Source organism: Cynocephalus volans, chromosome 5, assembly GCF_027409185.1.
Source record: "Cynocephalus volans isolate mCynVol1 chromosome 5, mCynVol1.pri, whole genome shotgun sequence".
NCBI classification, from domain to species: domain Eukaryota; kingdom Metazoa; phylum Chordata; class Mammalia; order Dermoptera; family Cynocephalidae; genus Cynocephalus; species Cynocephalus volans.
In genome coordinates, this window is record NC_084464.1 from 93,505,145 (window position 1) to 93,519,262 (window position 14,118).

The following is a 14,118-nucleotide window of genomic DNA, read 5'->3' on the forward strand; positions in this document are numbered from 1 at the left end:
TAGGTTGAGAACTGAAGATACCAAAATAGGCTGCCCTGGAAACACAGCTGCCCACCACAGCCACCGCTGGCGGTGGGTGCCATCCAGACGCTGCACATTTGACCCTGCTCTTGGTGTGTAAACTCACAGACAAGCATGAGTGGAAAACAACAGAAAATGGTATTGCAACAATGGAAATCAGTAATTTTGCACAGGAAGCTTTGAGAGGTGTTGTTTACTGTAGTCTGCCTGAAGTTGGGACAAAATTGAAAAAACATGATGAGTTTGCTGCTTTGCAAAATGTGAAAGCTGCTAGTTAACTCTATTCTCCTCTATCAGGAGAAGTAACTGAAATTGACAAAGCTCTTGCAGAAATCCAAGATTTGTCAACAAATCTTGTTATGAAGATGGTTGGTTGATCAAGATGACACCGAGTAACCCTTCAGAACTAGATGAACTAATGAGTGAAGAAGTGTATGAGAAATGCGTAAAATCCACTGAGGAGTGAAAATGGAACCCCTTAATATACTAGTATTAAATAACTTAATCCAGCACAGCTATCTTAAGTTAATGGTGGAGAGAAGACTTAAAATAGCAACTCTTAAGGGCCGGCCCGTGGCTCACTCGGGAGAGTGCGGTGCTGATAACATCAAGGCCACGGGTTTGGATCCTATATACGGATGGCCGGTTAGCTCACTGGCTGAGCGTGGTGCTGACAACACCAAGACAAGGGTTGAGATCCCCTTACCGGTCATCTTTAAAAAAAAAAAAAAAAAAAATAGCAACTCTTAGAAATACTGATGGAAAAAGAAACTACTCTCAAAACTGTCACTGGAAGAAAATACTCCATAACTTTCTAATGACTGCAGATAAACACAATATGCATCTTTTTCACAGGGCCCTATAATTTTTAGATAAGGCTCAAGTATTCAGAATCCATGAAATTATCTGTGGTAAAAACTAGTTATAAAAATTATGTAATTCAAAGATAACATTGTTATCTTAAGCTTTCTATAATATTGTAACTTGCTGACAACCATCCCCGGATTTGGTCATCATACTTAATGATCTTTCTACTGGGAATAACTGGGAAGGAAGAAAAGTTTTTGTTAGTTATATAGTGTCAGATGAAGAACAATACTATTTTAATTTTGCAATATACTGCATTTGCTGGTGCTATTTTTATACAGTGAAGCAACAGCTTTGCAGCAAAATAAGAAACAAATAATAAAAATGTTCAATTTCTCCATTAAAAATTTTTTTATTTATTTGTTTTTTTATTGGTTATGAATATTCATGGGATACAAAGAAGACCGTCACCACTCATGCCCAAGGTGTGATGGCCAGTACAATACCGGCAGCATGCCATTACCACAAATTGCAATTATACCCTGTGTCCTCCAGCCAATTAATCCCCAACCTCCTCCCTCCCCATCCCCCTTAAAAAATTTTCTTTAAATATGTTTCACAGTGGTCAAGCATAATTAAACAACTCATGGATTACTCTTTACTCATTGGCAGGATGAGAGAGGGACGAGATGAATAAAACCCAATGGCTGATACTGAGCATCTATACGAAGAGTCTGGTTCCAGAAAGAAAAAGTACAGACCTTCAAACTCATTTTCACTTATCCATAAACACTAGCAAATTAATCAAGGCATTTCTTTACTGTTTATTCAAGAAAAATCTATTGATTTTTGCATCTATTGAAAAATCAAGAAAAATCTATTGATTTTTGAATCTATTGACAATAGATTTTTCTTGAATAAACAGAGTAAAGAAATGAGTCAACAAGACCCACAAGGTCCTGCTCCTATATAGCTTATAACCTAATGAAAGAGACAATAAAGAAATACATCTACTATAAAATATCAACAAGACCCACAAGGTCCTGCTCCTATATAGCTTATAACCTAATGAAAGAGACAATAAAGAAATACATCTACTATAAAATACATCCACTATAAAGTAGTGGTTTAAGTGCTATGAATATAAATAAAGTAGGTTAAAAGGAAAGTGGGTGATTTAAATATCATAGTCAGGAAAGGCTTTGTTGAAGAAGGGACATTTGAAAGAGACCTAAATCAAACAAGGCAGTGAGTTAGCAGCTATCTGTGGGTGGCAGGTGATACCACAGAGATGGAATAGCAAGGGTCTAGGTGCAACATGGAAGAGAGTGGCTGGTGCTCAGCAGCACAGGTGAAGGAGGGAGATTATGTCAGAGAAGTGCCAGTGCCAGATTCTGAAGGGCCTTGCAGACCAAAATAAGGCCTTTAGGTTTTATTCTAAATGGACTGAGAAGTCAGTAGAGGGGTTTCAGGAAGAGAGTGATAAGATCTAATTACACCACAAAAGGATCATTGTAACCGCTAAATGGAAAAGAGACTACATAGGGAGGTTAGTAGAGAAGAGATAAGAGACAAATGCCTGGCCCTGGCAAAAGATGATAAACTAGAAAACAACAGGGAAAGTGGTGAGTAATTAAACAAAATACACATCATTAAATAAAACTTTTAGTCTTGAAAATAACAGTATAAATGGGATCCAAAGCAGAGTGATGGTTAAGTAATGAGGGAGCAGAGTAATGGTTAAGAACACAGATGCTCAAGACAAGACTGCTTGGGTTCAAGTCCTGGATCCACCATTACCTTGAACAAGTGACTTTATCTCTTTGTGCCTCAGTTCTTTCATGCGTAAAATAAGGAGAATAACAATCTGTGCCTCATGGCTGTCAAGAAGGCCAATTGAGTTAATCCAGATGAAGGACAAAATAGTGGCTGGCACATAATGAGTGCTATAAAGAGTTGGCAGTGATAATTATTACTATTATTAATTGGTTCTGTTATTATTGGTCTGTTAAATTTATGAAAGTGGCTTAATATTTCAAATAAGGCTGAGTTCCTTAAAAGAAAAATTTGTTAATTTAAAGCTGAGCATAGTGGCTAAAGCACATTTAAATCAATACGTGTTTCAATTGACAAAAAAGGAAAAGGCATGCATACATACACTTCAGAAAAGAAAAAAACAATTGCCACTGTAATGTGAACCAAACTGACACCTAGGAGAACGGGGGAAACAAACTACAAACCACTACAGAGCAAGGTTTTCAAAGTGTCTTTTCTACATGAGCAACTTAAATGCCAAGAGGGGGGTGGGTCCAGGACACCTGCCCCCATGGAGAATAACTCAGCTTCTATCTATTACATACACTGGGGCTGCATATGAGAGTTCATTTGAAAATGGCTAAAACAAATGTAAATAACTCTCCAAAATCATAATATATTACATGAAAGAACAAAATATAAAAGAGACAGAAAACAGTACATACTGAATAATTAAAATGATAAAGAAACACTATCATGGGCTGGCTGGTTAGCTTGCTTGGTTAGAGCATGGTGTTATAATACCAAGGTCAAGGGTTCAGATCCCAGTACCAGCCAGTCACCAAAAAAGAAAAGAAAAGAAAAGAAAAGAGATGCTATCTTTTCATTTCATGGCCAGGCCAGGGTTTTGAGTTCAAAAGTGTGTTCTACCCTGCTCTCTTTTTTTTTTTTTTTTTTAAAAAAAGATGACCGGTAAGGGGATCTCAACCCTTGACTTGGTGTTGTCAGCACCATGCTCAGCCAGTGAGCGAACCGGCCATCCATATATGGGATCCGAACCCGGGGCCTTGGTGTTATCAGCACCGCACTCTCCCGAGTGAGCCACGGGCCGGCCCTACCCTGCTCTCTTCTGTGTAGTTACTTTTACAGATGGTTCTGTGGGTGGCAAAGAAAATGCAGGGTGGCCATTTTATTCTGTTTCTATGGTATCTTTCATTTTCCTCTTTTTTTCTTTTCTTTATTGCCAACTTCTCCGAGGGGAACCTCTCTTCTCTATATATCTGCTTCTCCCTCAGAGGCTGCCCCTCCCAAGCCCTTTCCCTGTAGTCAGTGTGGTGAGTATGTGCTCTGTATTTTGCCATTGAGTGCTAGACTTTCTCTTTCTGGAATGATTTATCTGCTTCGTATAAGTCCTCTGTGCCTTATATTTCTTTTTCATGGAGTCTCTTAAGGTCTCCCAATCCCCAGCTCTGTTGGAATGTGGTTTAGCTCTCTACTCACAGGTAATGTGAAGGTCTATGTGTTGCCTACCAGAAGCACACTTTAAATACAATGACAAAAATGAGCTAAAATTTAAATGAAGGAAAAAGACATACCATGCTAACACTAATCAAAAAGCAAGGGGGTTAATGTGCACTAACATAGATCAGAAGGTAATCTGCAGTATTATAAACAGTTTGATAGCCTTTAAGGCCCTGACTTTTATAAAGTGTCTTTATCATAATAATAATTTTTTTGAAAAATCAATCTAAAAGATCCAGATTTACAAACTAGACTAATTAGGTCTATAAATTTCTTCTATTTTTTTAACATATTATTTGATACTTGCAAAATATATTTAACCTAAGTTATAAAACAGATGAAAATAACCACACATCCTAAGAAAAGGAATATTAACGCTTCTTTATCCCATTCTCCTTGCCTACTCCTGAATTTTGTTTTCCATTCCCCTTGTTTTTTTTAAGCAACTATTTTTGGTCTCCCCATCTTACACAATTCTTAAACAAGGGAGTTGCCCATTTATCTACAATATGATAAATATTAAATATTAGAGTATAAAAAACAAGACATATTCCTAATAGTACAAAAATTGAAGAGTATATAAACTTTCCTTTTGAAAACTGATACTAACCTACTAACAAGGATATATGGATAAATTCTGTCCACCAAGTTGGCACTAAAACAAAATTGTAGTTAATCATATTATGATCATAACCTTTTTGTACTATCAATTGAATCAAGGCACAAATGGGCTCCAGTGTACTCACTCTATTTAAAACAACTTGTAATGGCTGACATAACACTACAAATTCTCAGAAAAGACAAACTTGTCCGTGTTAAACTAGTACAAAATTAATGCCATTTGTGTTAGAAATACTTAATAGTAGGAAATTATTAAAGACATATAAAGATACAGAAGAGAAACACATAAAAGTATACCCATGCCTGGTTAAATAACAAATCCCATATATTAATAAGAACACATTGCCAAGTACCTCAGTTACAGAACAAGGAGATGAAGCATCAACAACTAAACAGAAGAAAAATAAAAGCTAGGTAGGAAGGTCATAGGGGAAAAAATAAAAAGTGAGAGTAGAATTATAAGAAAGATAAGCCAAAGCCAATGGATTTTAAGACAGAAGATAAATTTAAAAGATTTAGGGGCCGGCCTGTGGCTCACTCGGGAGAGTGTGGTGCTGACAACACCAAGTCAAGCGTTAAGATCCCCTTACCAGTCATCTTTAAAAAAAAAAAGAGAGAGAGATTTATTTAGTACATAATCAACGATATGTGTAGAGCAGAATATAAGTAATGGGTAAAAAAAGGAAAGGCACCTTTTTTTAATATAAGTAATGGGTAAAAAAAGGTGGTCCGAATACAGTGCTGTTTACAATTGACAGATCACAATCAGTTACAGATATCTTTGTTCCTTCTCCACTCCCATTGCTTCACTTGACTTGCCTTAAAAAAAGAAAAGGAAAGGCACCAAAAGGAAACAGAATTCCAAAGTAGCACTCTATCCACAGCAAGGAGGGACCAGAGAGAAAAAAAGAGTGAAAATAAAAATACTGTTACAGCATAACGTAGCCTCCAAAGAAAGAAAGAAATGAAAAGCTTTCTGGCAGGTTTCACAAAGAGCAAAAACGATAATAAATTCTATTAATTTATGCCTTTAAGGATTTTTTTATAAGCAATAGCTCATAGTTAATGGGAGAGATCCCAATACAGTTCAATATAAGATATGCCCAGCACCCCATAGTTTTACAGGCTACAGCACAAACTAAAATTGTTTGTAAAACTAACATATTTAAAAACACCAAAAGAGCAGAACAGCATTTTAATGATCATAGTGGAGTACAAGGAGCAACATTTAATGAAGCAGTAAGCTGACACTCCCTCCACTTAATGTTTCAGAGATGACTGAACTGCAGAAGAGTCTAGATTGAAAGCATGTGACTCCAGAACTTACTCTTCAAATCAACTATACTATATATACAAACATTAGTTAATTACATGGTTGTGATTTTTTTTCTCCCCTTTCCAGAATATAATTCTTGACAGCAAGGACATCAAGTGTTCTTTAAAATGAAGAGAAACACCTATATACCTAAGGGCTCCCCAATGAATTCAAATAAATACACTGCTGAGTAGGGTGACAGGTGCAAGTCTTTGAACATTTTTCCAAGGCTAGTTTTGAGCTCTGTAAAAAATGGTATTTCTTATCTCAAGCAACAAACACAAAGTAAGAAGAAAACAATTTTTTTTTTTTTTTTTTTTTTAAGATGACCGGTAAGGGGATCTCAGCCCTTGGCTTGGTGTTGTCAGCACCACGCTCAGCCAGTGAGCCAACTGGCCATCCCTATATAGGATCCAAACCTGTGGCCTTGCTGTTATCAGCACCGCACTCTCCCAAGTGAGCCACAGGCCGGCCCAGAAGAAAACAATTTTAAACCACACTTACCCTCCAAGCAAGTCTGCAGGGTCACTTTGTTGATTCATATTGACAATCCTCAAATGGTGGCCTTTAAAAAAGAAAGGGCAAAAGAGCTGCTCCAAAAATTTTAAGACAGTATACTTCTTAAGAATATGCGGACATGGCATAGGGCGAACTTTTAAATGAGCATGTCCTTTGATCCTCTATTAGAAAGAATGAAACATTCTGTTTTTAAAGTTGTCCACTTTGCTAAACTAAATGCATATGTAAAGCATAATCCCACTTCTGTTTCAAAACAAAACAAAATTTACATGCATATGTACTTGCAGAGCATAGATTAGAAACGAAATAATGATGGGGGAAGAGGAGGAATTGGTAAAGGGACACGAAAATCAACTACATTGTATACTGATAAATTAAAATTTTTTTTTAAAAAATGAAATAAGACAAGACCAATCTGTTAACGGTGGTTGTTTCTGGGGAAAGAGATTCATTTAGAGTGATGGTACTTTTTTAACTCCAGTAGTCTTTAGACTTCCTATTTTTTTAAAAAGTAGCCAGTGTGAACTGTCTGGGGACAGAGTTATTCCCCTCTAGTAGTTACCTGTAATGTGAGCCAAATACTGGACAGTAGAGGTTTTGCCGGTGCCTGTCTCTCCCACCAACAACACAGGTTCCCCTTTGCTGACACACACCGCCAGCTGCTCAATGAGAACAGAGGATGGCCGTGTAGCAGCAAAAGTGAGCTTCTCCCTGGGAAAGGGAAAAAGGAGTTTAAAAAACAAGGTACATGCTTCCCTTAGTGGTGCTGTGAGGAACCAGATTTTCAGATTCAACAAAAAAGAATGAGAAAACAGCTCAGAGTAACTGTCTTTATGCTACAATACGTATTCTTATCTTATAACATATGAATTACAGAATTCATTTGCTCTGCAAACTGAGTATTTACAAAACTGTGCTAGGCTCTGGAGATTCAAAACACCAACAAGGCAAGACATTAACTACACTAGTAATGTCATCTTAGGCAAATTATTTAAACCTGCTTTAGCTTCCAGTTTCCTCACTTGTAAAACATGGATAATAGTGCCTAGTTGTAATGGGTTGAAATAGACTTTCCCAAAAATTCATGTCCACCCAGAACCTGTGAGTGTAACCTAATTTCAAAATAGGGTCTTTGCAGATTTAATCAAGTTAAGGTAAGGTCATACTGCATTAGGGTGGGCCTTAAATCCAATGACTGGTGTCACAAGGGAAGAAAGCCATGTGACAACTGAGAGAAAGAGATTGGAGTGATATAGCTACAAAACAAGGAACACAAAGGACTGCTGGGAGCCAAGAGAAACCAGGAAGAGGCAAAAAAATATTCATCCCTAGACTCTTTAAAGGGAGTATGGCCCTACCGACACCTTGATGTCAGACTTCTAGCCTCCAGAACAGTGAGAAAATATCTGTTATTTAAAGCCACCAAGTCTATGGTACTTTGTTATGGCAGCCCTAGGAAGTTGATATACTAGTTCATAGGATTATCCTTAACCACTACATAAGAAAGCATATGCAAAGCACTTAGTACAAAGACAGGCATATATTTAATAAACCTTACCTCACAATGTTAACATAATCCCAGTCTTCAAGGAATTTACAGACTAATGTTACACAAAACCTGATTTCCAACTAAGGCTTACTTTGCTAGATATACTACAATGAGTAAATCAAGAATTCATCTCTACTAGTCCCAAATTGTGAATGACCTTCATCACCTCCTTCACCTATTAACATCTAGTTTCACATAAACATACTTTGGGAAAACACTGCCGCTTAACATGTAGCACACTGGAGAGATCACAGCTCATAAACATGTTTTCCTCAAAGAAAAAAGGCTGGACTAGACCTTCTATCAAGCTCCTGACAACTCCACAGTTTGGCGATTAGTTTAAAACCCTACTTACTTCTGTATGTGAACAGCCTCACTTTGTTTCCGTAGAAGCCGCACTCGACCCACTTGCACATCTAGCTCATTGATCACAATTTCTGGTTTATAAAGTTGACAGAAGAATTCAGCCTGTGGAAGGGAAAGATTTTACTTGAGTAAAACTCTATACTTTTCAAACATTTTCCCCTCCATGGAGGCTTTCTGAGCCCCTCGAATTAGCCCTCTATGATGAAGCACTCTCTATTTCCAAGATAGGCAAGTTAGCTTTTAATCAAGGTATCTTTTCATTTTCCAAATTTCTAATACGTTTTGTAAAATGTTGATCATGTTGTCCTGAAATGGTACTTTGCACTCATTCAAATAAGCTTCTGCCTATATCTAAAGTGAACACAAAGGCAAATCCCAAAAGAGTAAACAGAAAGATATACTCCTAAAAGATATGAAAAAAAATCAAAGTAATTTTTCTTCAGTTACATTTTCTTCTGCTTTAAATTTCTAACATAATGCAGGAAACCACGGTACATCTGACTACAGCTGAAGCAGAAAGAGAAGCTGTGACAGACTCTCCTGAATCTACCCAACAGCCATCTCCTGTCCTCATCACTAACCCAAAGAACCCACATTTTGTTCAGATTTGGGGCAGGAATGCAAGTGGCAAAGTGCTCTGGGAAGGTTAGCCCCTCCCAAACCAAAGGGGATGAATATTGATCAGTCTAAGCCAATCATGGGGGTTTCATTCCTCTTGCCTATTATGATTAATATATTTACTGTTTCTTACAGTAGAGTGTTCTATCAGTGCAGCCAAAACCAACCCAACTACTTTAGAAGCCTAAAAAACATCTCTGTGATTGCAGTTCCTGACATAAGTCTTTTTAGAGTCATCATTCATGTGGGAATACCAGATATCTGCCTCTGGATGAGCCCCAGACATTTTTCCAGCCACCAACCCCTCCAACATCACTGCTGAAAGGCTCTCTCCTCCAAAAATATTTTGATACAAACAAGAATGACAAAATATTAACAATACCAGCAATGACCCTAAGCAGTGAGTATACAGGTTTTCAATGGTTCTAGTTTTTTCAACTTTTCTGATGTTTGAAGATATTAATAATAAAATATAGGGGGAAATCTGTGCACTAAACTATACACAAAAGTATATTCCAGTCTTTTGAGTCTATAACCTACAGAATAAAATGCTCATTAAAACACTGGATAGTAAGGTATACATATGATAATAGAGCATGAGGAAGCTCAATTTAAGAATGTGGAACATATGGAGAACTACTTATCTAGGGGATATTAGGAATTTTATGCCCACGACAGACAGCAATAAAATCAACTTTTACCTCGAAGGTAGCACTGCGAAAGCTATTCCAGAGACCAAAAAGCAGGCTAAAAATCTCAACTGCACTGCAACAGGAAAGTAAAAACAGCACTACATACCTTTTTCTTAGAAATGTTCAACTTGCTTCCAATAACTTCTGCCATTTTCAGTTTGCTTGTATGCTCAGAAAGCATTGCTGTGAAACAGTCCAGAGCCTATTAAAATAACCAAGGTAAATGCCAACTGATTTGAAAATAATACATTAATCACAGAGCATCACTATCCTGGTCACAAGAGGGAGGAGCATAAAATCCAGAAATCCAGTAGGAACACTTCTGCTGGACTGAAGAGAGTGCAAATAAGGTACTGATCCTTGTCTCAGGATCTTACCAAAATGGAGACAAAGGACATAAACAAATGGGAAAGATATACATTGAAATTCTGGTTAAATTAGAAAACAACCATCTCATTTTGCAAATCCTAACATTGGGCAAAGAACAGCAATTAGTGTTAATCATTAGGAACAAGGTTCATGGGAGAACTGACTCATATAGTGCCGAAGCAACATCACAAGATTGCTTTCTAGCTGTAAGGGGAAACATTTAGTGTGCAACAGAGGAAAAACACATTCATTATCCTAATCCAGTACACAATCTTAGCAACTGCCAGTAGGCTAACCAGATATGCCTTGTGATATAATGAAATACAAAGTACCACCAAAACTGCGTTCTACCCAAAAAAAAGCTAATCAGGCATTTTGTTATGGGAAATACAAAGGATAAAATAAAGTGAAAGACACCATGAGTGTGGTGTAATAAAGAAGATATCTGGTCTTTGCCTCCAAATCTTGGAAAAGAGCTTCTAGAAACTCTTAGAATTACTTGAGCAATGAGTGGTTTTTTTTGTTATTCACAATGAACCCCTTTGGATTACACCTGAGTGACTCATGGTAGGCCCTCAGACAGTTTCAAGTAAGATCAAGCTCATAATTAGAGGTTTGAAAGTTTCCGCCTCATCCCCAGCCTTCCAATCTCTAAGGAAGGGAGAGGGTTTGGAGACTGAATTCAATCACATGGCCAATGACATAAAACCCCAATTAATCTCTGGATACCCAAACCTCAGAGAGCTTCCCGGTTGGTGAACATACTGATGTACCAGGAGGGTGACACAGCCTGACTCCATGGGAACAAAAGCTCGTGCACTTGAGACCCTCCCAGATCTTGCCCTGTGTTCCTTCCATTTGTCCCTTCCTGAGTTGTATTCTGTATAATAAAACTGTAAATGAGAACCGCCCCTGGAAACTCCAGGGCTCCTGAGCTTACGAGCCTCAGCCACGCCCCCTTCCCCCACTGCCCACACCCAGGCCAGTGAGGAGCCAGCCATGGGTAACCCCCCTCCCCTTCCCACCCATCCACAACATCTCAGAATGTAAATAAATAAATAAATATTAAAAATCTTTAGAGGAAAAAAACTAACCTAAAGTATACCGCTTTCAGTGAGTTCTGTGAGTTATTCTAGCAAATTATTGAACTTGAAGGGGTCATAGGAACCTCTGAATTTACAGCCAGTAGGCCATAAGTGTTGGTGGCCCCCAGACTTGTGCCTGGGGTCTGAAGTGGGGGCAGTCCTGTGGAGGACTAAACCCTTAAACTTGTGGGGGGTCTATGCTAACTCTGGGCGGTGTCAGAATTGGATTGAATTAATTGCAAGATACCAGTTGGTATTAGAGCAATATATAGGCAACCAGATAAAGCCAGAAAGTGAAACATTCTGCAAAATAAATGGCCTGATGTCTTCAACAAGGTAGTGTTTTATTAAAGGAGAACTATGATGCAGTATGAGTTCTTAAGCCTATATGCATAGAAAAAGATCTGGAAAGACACACATTAAGATGTTAACAGTGCTAGGGAATCTCTGGATGAAGGAACACTTTTATTTATAAAATATTTTTTGCTTTACTATATTTTCCTATTTTCAACAATAGATATATATTGCTTCTATAGTAATAAAATACTTGTACACAAATGCTCACAGCAACATTATTTCCAATATTCAAAAGGTGGAAACAACACAAATGTCTAACAACTGATGAATGGATAAACAAAATGTGGTGTATCAATACAATGGAATATTATTCAGTCATAAAAAGAATGAAGTACTGACTGATGCTACAACATGGATTAGCCATGAAAATATGCTGAGTGACACAGCAGTAGAGAGTAGAGTAGTGGTTACCAGAAACTGGTGGGAGGAAAGGGAAGGAAGGAATGGGGATAAGGTGGTCAATGACTATAAAATATTAGAAAGATAGAAAGAATGGGATCTAGGGATCTATAGTAATATAGGGAGACTACAGCTAATAGCAAAGTACGGTGTATCTTTGAATAGCCAGTCAAGATGATGCCGAATGTTCCTAACACAAAGAAATGACAAATGTTTGAGGTGATAGATATACTAACTACCCGGATATGATCACTACACACACAGTATGAATGTACCCAAATATCATATTGTACTCCATAAATATATACAATTATCATGGGTCAAATAAGAAAAATAAATTTAAAAGAGAGATAAAAAGAGATGAAGAATAGAATAGTGGCAGAGAATGGGCTGGGGCGAGGTGGGACTGGGGAAAATTGGTAGACTGGTACAAAGTTACAAAGTTACAATTAGATAGGAAGAATAAGTTCTGGTGCCCTACGGTGACAATAGCTAATAATTTGTTTATTATATTTCAAGATAGCCAGAAAAGAGGATCTTGAATGTTATTACTACAAAGAAATGATAAATGTTTAGGTGACAGATATGCTAACTATTCTGAATAGATCATTATACAATATATGCCTGTATTGAAACAACTATACCCCATAAACACATACAATGAAAAAAAATTAAAATTAAAAAAAGAAAGAAAATATGCTGAGTGAAGCAGCCAAACACAAAAGGTTTTATATATAATTTCATTTGAATGAAGAGTCCAGGACTGAGAAATCTACAAAGACAGAAGGGAGAAGCTCCCTCTCAGGAGCTGTGGGAGAATGACAGCTAATGGGTATAGGATTTCTTTCTGGGGTGATAAAAATATTCTACAAGAAGAAAGTGGTCACTGTTGCATAATTCCGTGTATAGGCTAAAAAGACCCCACTGAATTGTACACTTCAAAAGGGTGAATTTTATGGTATGAGGATTATATCTCAATAAAGTGGCTTTGTATACACACACACACACACACACACACACACACACACACACACACACAAATAATAAAATTCTAAAGTAGAGAGTAAAGAAGAGGAATCCTAACAATGCATCAATTTTATTAGAAAAGTACAAAACAAGGTTATCTGCAGGAGATGAGAAATGTAGGAGAATGGGAAGGAGGTTCACTGGAGAACAAAGGACCAGAATAAAGACTGCCACACAGCATTTCAAGGTTCAGCTACATGTAAGTGTGTGCTTCAAATGAGGTTTCTTTGTACTCAAAGTAACTTTATCAAACACAAAGAGATACTGCAAACCAAATTGGGTCACTATTCTCTACTCAATGCCAGCTAAGAGAAACCATAATGCTTTATAATCAGAACTGATCAATGTTTTAAGAGCTCATAGATCTTCAGGCAGTAAAACTTATTCTTAAGCAGGCAGGAATAAATCTCTTTGTTCTTACCGAATATGGCAGAGCTATAATTATATAGGGCTTCCCTCTCACACAACCCATTTTTTCCTGAAGGTTACACATTATAACTTCCACATAATTTCATTGGACTGAAGATAAAAATCACTACTTAAGTGATGGGATCAGACAAATACAAACTTATTAAGTAGATTAAGAAATTACATACAGGAATATATAATACTTAGAAACGCTATATTTTACAACATTATTTTAGTTAGCAGTTTTTCTTTTAATTTCAGTATCTGTTTTATTCTATCTCAAACTATACTTCTTTTGAATCTAGTAATAATTTGTTTCAGAAACCACAAAATGTTTATTAGGCCCAATTATTTTTAAGGCTACTTTAGTTTAGTTTTAACTAGCTAAAAATAATGAGCCATACCTAGACAAAAGAAAAACTGACAGCAATCAAGAGATTGAAAATAACTATGGAAATCAACAGTCTTATAGAACACAGAGAAAACAGACAGGAAGACTATATCTTACCTCTTGAAAAATATTTAATGATGCTGATGAAGATGAACTATCAAAACTATGTGCAATCCTATTACACCAATTCAGTAGATCCCTTTAAAAAAAGAAAAAAGGTAAGAAATAAAAGACCATAGGCCAAAGACATCAGAGTTTCATTCGGCCCACTTAAGTCTAGGGACACCTGACAACTAAGT

At 37.1% G+C, this 14,118-nt stretch overlaps 1 protein-coding gene across 2 annotated transcripts in view; it reads right to left on the reverse strand.

Moving 5' to 3' along the window:
- MDN1 (midasin AAA ATPase 1) overlaps positions 1-14,118 on the reverse strand; it is a 148,157-nt gene that overhangs the window by 103,884 nt on the left and 30,155 nt on the right. Inside the window, exons 11-15 of one of the 2 annotated variants that reach the window (XM_063096091.1) lie at positions 13,937-14,018; positions 9,891-9,986; positions 8,464-8,576; positions 7,122-7,270; positions 6,545-6,605 (exon numbers count right to left, since the gene is read on the reverse strand). In XM_063096091.1, the coding sequence (XP_062952161.1) occupies positions 6,545-6,605; positions 7,122-7,270; positions 8,464-8,576; positions 9,891-9,986; positions 13,937-14,018 (501 nt within the window). Of the gene's footprint in view, positions 1-6,544; positions 6,606-7,121; positions 7,271-8,463; positions 8,577-9,890; positions 9,987-13,936; positions 14,019-14,118 lie in introns of those variants that run through there. The other variant, XM_063096090.1, reaches the window with a different exon arrangement.